Here is a 6,744-nt window from a genome sequence, read left to right on the forward strand (position 1 = left end):
TAAGTCCTTACAAAGCAGATTTAGTAAATGCGAAGAGCAACCATAAGTTATAACTTCAGAGTTCGTCCGTTCTTCTAACGTTTTCCTCATTGCGGTTATATTAGCGGAATTGTCCGTTACAAAAGATCGCACTTGACACTGAAATTTTGTTTGGCACGAGGAAATTAAATCGCACACCAGATCAGTAAGGTATGTAGAAGTATGAGGCTTTCCAGAAGTATCAATGGTTTCATAGAGAAGCGCTCGTCCATCTTCCGTTGTTCCGTTGCTCGTTGTGAATGTTTGACCATCCGTCAATGGACATGTTAACTCTTTTCCCCGAAAGAGATGAAAAACATGCCTCTTTTTCTTCAGTATAAATCTCATCCAAAAGGCTCGATGCGACCGTTTTTCGAGAAGGAGGACTGTATCCAGGTCTCAATAGATGAATGGCTTTCTTGACTTCCGAGTTCTCGATACATATAAAACTTGAGTTTGTGGCAAATATGGCCTGAGCTATTTGTTTGTCAATAACATGTTTTTCCCCTGTTGAAGCTCGCCTAACGAAATTGGACATGGAGGATTGGCTTTCACGTTTCTTTCTCTTAGAAGCCGACTCGGTAGTTGTTTGCGTGTAGGATGATGGATATTCTGGAGGTGAGTTGGAGCTTGTCGAGGGAAATGTAAAGGAGGAAGAAGCACTCCCAGTCTAAAAAAAGTTGGGCGGAAGATCGATGTTTGCATTTGTTGTTGTGCCTTGTTTGTTTTGTTGCCTTTTACAAACGCCATGGTGTGCCTTCAGTCTTTGTACGATGTCTTGAATCTTTCTTATACTGTTTGCAAGTTGCTCTGCACCCTGACTTATTAGAAGAGGTGGTTTTGATGTAAATCTGCCAAATACTGTCTTCTTTTCTTCCAGCCATTGCGTTCTGTTCAAACTGACTTATTATTATGACACAAACACAAAAAATTTACACACTTTTCAACATTAGCCTCTCTTGAAATTTTGTGTCGAAATGAATAAGACCGAAGAAGGCGACGGCATTTATAGAATACACCGGGCAACGTGCGAAAACGAGTCGCGGGCCGTTGCGACAAGAATTTTCCGTTGAAAATGCGTTCGGAAAAGTATTGAATCGGTTCAACTTAGCTTGAATCTTTTCGGCAACAATTGCAATGATTTTAAAACAGCTAATTAAGCGGATTTATCAATTGATTTAATAAAAATAAAAAAAATCATGATTTTTTTACTAAAAATCAATTTTTGCCCAACACTGGCGCAAAGTCCTGCCATTAGGGCCCCACTTGATTGCACCGATTTCCAGAAACTATGGGGCGCACAAATGGACCCCCGTCTGCTCCAGTACATCAACAACTACCTGTTCGGGCAGGGCGAGCAGAAGCTGCTCACAGTGGATCTGGAGCGGTTCGCCGAACTGTTCGTGTTTTGCACCCGAGGCACAGTCGACGAAAAGGTGAAAGTCCTCCTCACCTCACTAGGCAAGTCTGAGGACGAGTCGGAGGACATCCCGTACAACTTGGTGAAGGAAGTGAGTTGTTTCGCTTCCACTCAAGACCCCATTGGGTTGAAGCCGTCAGGCCTTGTTTCAGTATGTGGAAAGCATTGTGAGCTCTTACATGAAGATACAGAGAGTGAGCAATTCGAAGCAATACAAAAGCTGGTCGAGCCGGGGGTGCACCGCGCACACGCAAAACTCCCAAAGGCTGGCCGAGAGTCTCACTAAGGACTTGTGCGGTGAGTTTCCATCTGTCGGAGTGTTGCGAGTTTCAACGCCATTATTCTAGGCGAAAGCCCCCTTTCAAGGAAACTGCTAGAGTCTTGGCTGCAAGGCAGCACCATTCTGGGGCAGCTGCTTCTCTTTGTTTTCATGCATCTGTACAACATCTCCCACAAGGTAACACACCTATAGCTCACGGAACCTTTGCGAAGCAAGAAACTCTTGATCCATCTAGGACAAAGCCGCATCGATAATCAGTCAAGAAGGGGATCAGGGCAGCGGGGAGAGCAACGACGGGGTGAGAGAGCGCTCATTGGTTCCATTCTGTAGAGGCCTGGACCTCATCCCGTCCTACCCGAGCATTTTGGACCTGAACCAGATCGTGTTTATCAACGCCAACCTGCCTCAACAGTACCAGCTGGAGTGGCGGTTTCTGTTCAGTTCCGAAATCCATGGAGAATCGTTTTCCACCTTAATCGGTAAAATATTTAGCCTGAACTTACAATGTTGATTGAGGGCTTGTGGACGTAGGGCGCATAGTGAATCAGGGCCCTTCAGTGCTAGTGCTAGAGGATCGCAGTGGCTACGTTTTTGGGGGCTTCGCCCCTGCCAACTGGGCACTGGGGCCCAATTTCTTCGGCGACGACAGCAGCTTCTTGTTCACGCTGTCGCCCCGGATGCGAGTCTACATGTCTACCGGCTACAACCAGCACTTCCAGTACCTCAACTTGCATCAGCAAACCTTGCCCAATGGCTTGGTAAGTTCTCAGCAAGTTTCAGACCGCTCTAATGGCTCTTTTATAGGCCATGGGCGGCCAGCACATGTTCTGCGGCTTGTGGGTTGACGCACGGTATGGGGAAGGCCACTCGAGCGAGTCCTGCACGACTTATGCAGCCTACCAACAGCTCTCCTGCTCTAAGGAGTTCAAGTTCAGGCACATGGAAGTGTGGGGATTGGGGCAGCCGCCCCCAACCCCGCAGGAGAAAGGGGAGCGTGTAACCGGAAAGGTACTAACCTAAAGGGGCCTAAGCCAGTCGGTGGGTATTAATGTGGATGTTACAGGGCGGAAGCGTGTTGGACGGTAACGCCGAAAGCAAAGCAATGCTGAAGATGGCGGGCAAGACAATGCACAGTGATGGGCTGCGAGAGCCCCCCAACACGTAGGGAGGCCCACCTTTCGCAAAGAGATGGAAACTACGTACCACTTGGTAACTGCAAATTCCCGACACGACCAGGTCCCCTACCACTGTGACCCATTTCAACCAATACTCTCCAGTTGGGGCCCACTGCACTACACTACACTTTCAGCATAGAACAAGACTTAACTAATTGCATATAACAAGACTTGTAATGACTAATCAGGACTAATGTCTTTATTTATGTAACTGACTTTCAGTTCAAGTTTTCAAATGTTCGGCGGTAATGTGGCAACGCCGCTGGAGGCCTGCAAGATTTCAAAAAAGTTTTGTGAGTGCGAGAATTCTGTTTTCAACTATAAAGTTACTGTGGACCTTTGTAACCCCCGAAATTTTTCTACCTGCATTGTTGTCTTCTTTTACATCTTGCATCATTCTTAATTATTGGACGTTTCATAAAGGAACGCGCCGAAAGTGATTGTTAATAAATCCGCTATTCATTTGATAATTGTGTTGGATTCTGAAATTTCCTCCCACTGTTAAACCAAAAGTTTGACTTCAAAACTCCATTGCATTATTATTAACTTTGATTATAAAGCTTTGGGAATGCGCGAACGTTGCCAAATGGTCAATTCCCCCCACCAGATTTCAAATGTCATTCATTTCAAAAACGTCAAGGCAAAATGTTCCCGCGCTTAATTTATAGGTTATTAGGGTCTTGTGTCAGTTAAGCCACAATCATTTTGTTATTCAGTTCCAGTAAGCATTCCGATCAGTTTTGTTGATTTTTTTCGCGAGCTGTTTATACTTGGACCGTGTCAACATACCTTTGAAACACTATGTCGGAAGACGTTTCATGTCAGTCTCCGCAGAACCGTGTGTTGAATTATTCGATTGTCAGTAGCGATGAGGAGGAAAACCGTCTGGTTTTAAAGCTGAAAGTTTCTGAAAGACACAAAGTGCCCGTGGTCGTGCTGCAGAGACTAGAGAACGTTGGTCAGTATCAGGTGAGCCTGAGAACTTCCAGGAGGCAACGTAAAGTGAAACAGTTTGAGGAGTACGAACTTGACATGGCTGCGGTCACAAACGTGAATACTGTGAGCCCTAGAAAGCGACTGAGGCCCAGAAAGCCCGAGTCTGAAATGGGCAGTCCGCCAAAAGTGCGACGCTCCCTTCGGACATCCAAGAAAATTGGTAAGTTCTGTAATTAAGTTTAGGGAAAATATGGGATATTAAAACCCTGGTCCAGTAAGGATATCCTGAAGAAAATAACCGAAAAACAGTTAGTGAAATTGCTGTGTTTTGTTAGGCATTTGATTAATCGAACTTTTCCAAACAATGACTAAGCCAGATTATCAGAACGAAAGAAACATCTGGCTAACATCATTAAAACATGAGTCAATTTAGGCCATCTTTTCTGTCCTTCGCCCTTTATCGAAAATCGTTCTGCCCCTGAGTGAGGTAGCATTAATTTATCGGTAGATCGTTAAGGAACTGATTAGAGGCCACTTAATCTTCAGAGATTAACAAAATTGCCCAATAAATAAATCATTAGTAGTCACCGCTTTAAGTACCCAACATAGAAGAAATAAAACAAACTCATTTTTTACGAGGAAATAAGCCTATTTTAGCACCCAGAAAGAAAACCATGAGTTTCTTTAGAGCTGCAGATTTTTTGACTAACTTTCCAGCTCCCAATGAGTCCTCATTTGCTTTCGCAGGCAATCTGAAATAAACCGGTTTTTCTTGCAGTGAACTTGGACTTCTACATGGATGAGCTATGTGAATCGATAACAGATTCCGTCTCTCTGAAAACCCCCGTTAAAAAATCGACTAGACCAACTCGACAAGCTCGACCACAAAGTCCGATGGATGTCGATGAGAACGATGTGGTTCTTTCTGGAAAAAGAGTATCGCGCACCCCTCAAAGATACTCCAATGCTACGCCGCGATCGGTGCGAGTAAACTTGGACGAATCATTTCGCAGAAGCGTGCTGAAAAGCAGACATATGAGCGAAAATGTGCGCAACACACCGAGGAGAACAGCCAGAACTCCCGCAAAAAAGTCCCACGTACAGAAGCTGTTTTCAGAGGATGAGGAAATTGAGGTGGTGAATAGTCCCAAGAGAAACTTGCGGGCTAAAAGCAACTCGATATCTTCGGACCAGTCGAGTGAGAGCGATGAAAGCCTCTCCAACACAACTCCTAAAAAAACTGGCAGGACGCCGGGAAATCGCAAGCAGAGTGGCTCGACTCCAAAAAGCGTCCAGAAAACCCCGAGCACCAGCAAAGGACGCCTGAAGATGTTGAGGGATGGCACAATAACACCGTCAATGCAGCCAAGAAAGAGCTGCATCCCAGAATGCACCACGCCCTTGATGAAAGCCAGAACTCAGCTACACGTTTCGTATGTGCCGGCGTCGCTGCCTTGCAGGGAAAAGGAATACTTGGACGTTTACAAATTCCTCAGAGGGAAAATTGACGACGGATGTGGAGGGTACGAAGCTTTAGAAGCCATTTAAATGCGAACAGTTTAACGAATTTTGATCCTTCCAGATGCATGTACATTTCGGGGGTGCCTGGCACTGGCAAGACCGCAACAGTCACCTCAGTAATCGACAGCCTGAGCAAAGATAAAACCGTAGGAAAATTCAGTTTTGTGAGCATTAATGGGATGCGGCTGACCGAACCCAAACAGTCCTATGTAGAGGTAGCAATGAATTTCCCTAACTGATTGCCCCCGCTTCTCAACTGAAGACTTTTGTTCCAGATTTGGAAACAGTTGACGGGAAAAACCGTCGCTTGGGCGCAGGCCTGCAGCTTACTGGAAGAGAGATTTACCAAAGTAAAAAAGCTGCACCCAGTTGTGATGTTAGTTGATGAGGTGAGTGTGGATCAGGCGAGTATCTGGGGATTTCAGGACTCTTGAATCTGTTTTAGTTGGACATCCTTTGCACGAAGCGACAAGACGTCGTCTACAACCTACTGGACTGGCCGACGAAATCCAAAGATCCGCTCATCGTCATCACCATCGCCAACACAATGGATTTACCCGAAAGGTGAGATCAACCCAAAAAAAATCAACCCAAAAAAACCATAACAATTGATTTCCTGCTTCAGATTGCTGATGAGTAGAGTCACTAGCCGACTGGGCCTAACTCGACTGACCTTCCAGGCCTACACTCACAAACAGCTAATGGAAATCGTAACGAGAAGACTGACAGGGACTGATAGTTTTGATCGGGATGCCATCCAGCTGGTGGCCCGCAAAGTGGCTTCGGTGTCTGGCGACGCCCGCCGTGCTTTGGATATTTGCAGACGAGCCGCCGAAATCGCGGAACGCGACGGCAACGAGCAACAAGTCAGCATTCAGCAGATCAACGATGCTCTAACGGCTATGATCACTCAGCCTCAAGTGACTGCCATAAAAAGATCGTCGCGACTGCAAAAGTTGCTCCTCCAAGCCATCGTTGCGGAGGTAAACATTCTGGATTTTTCACCGATTGTCCGATGATGGCATGTAACGGGATTTCAGGTTGAAAGAACCGGCGTCGAGGAAACGACATTCGTGGACGTGTTCAAGGTGTTGGCGTCCTGCTGTGCATTGGATGGCTTCAAAATGGTATCAAGCACGATTGCACAGCGCGCCCTTTCCCGATTAGGCGAGTGCAAGCTCGTTATTACCGACCAAAAGTGCAACAACATTTATCAGCGGATCATACTGAACGTTAGTGTGCACGACGTGTATTTTGCCCTGAAGAAGCAATGAGCGGTGGTTGGACTTTTCTTGTTTCTTGGTTCCAGTATGAATTTATTCCTCACTTAAAACCGTAGTTCTTTCACTTATTCATAAGTGCATTTCTGAGGCAAAAGTGGCTTTTATTAATTT

At 45.8% G+C, this 6,744-nt stretch overlaps 2 protein-coding genes across 3 annotated transcripts; both read left to right on the forward strand.

The window, feature by feature from the left end:
* Nucleotides 1-1,304: 1,304 nt before the first annotated feature.
* LOC109534890 (MTOR-associated protein MEAK7) lies at nt 1,305-3,360 on the forward strand (the record flags this gene model as incomplete). 2 transcript variants are annotated; one of them, XM_048663154.1, is given in 7 exon segments in its annotated part: nt 1,305-1,529; nt 1,579-1,735; nt 1,786-1,895; nt 1,954-2,197; nt 2,250-2,476; nt 2,523-2,726; nt 2,782-3,360. In XM_048663154.1, coding segments are annotated over 7 exon segments (1,269 nt in total), but the record flags the coding sequence as incomplete, so codon positions are not given.
* Nucleotides 3,361-3,576: 216 nt separating this feature from the next.
* LOC125503159 (origin recognition complex subunit 1-like) lies at nt 3,577-6,683 on the forward strand. The gene is made up of 7 exons (XM_048663153.1): nt 3,577-4,049; nt 4,608-5,352; nt 5,412-5,565; nt 5,626-5,739; nt 5,796-5,914; nt 5,976-6,333; nt 6,391-6,683. Exons 1-7 carry the CDS (start codon nt 3,695-3,697, stop codon nt 6,622-6,624), a joined length of 2,079 nt encoding a protein of 692 aa, XP_048519110.1. The 5' UTR covers nt 3,577-3,694; the 3' UTR covers nt 6,625-6,683.
* The last annotated feature ends 61 nt before the right edge of the window (nt 6,684-6,744 follow it).

This window comes from Dendroctonus ponderosae, unplaced genomic scaffold (assembly GCF_020466585.1).
Source record: "Dendroctonus ponderosae isolate FM_Combo_2020 unplaced genomic scaffold, Dpon_F_20191213v2 Dpon_F_20191213_126, whole genome shotgun sequence".
Taxonomy (NCBI): domain Eukaryota; kingdom Metazoa; phylum Arthropoda; class Insecta; order Coleoptera; family Curculionidae; genus Dendroctonus; species Dendroctonus ponderosae.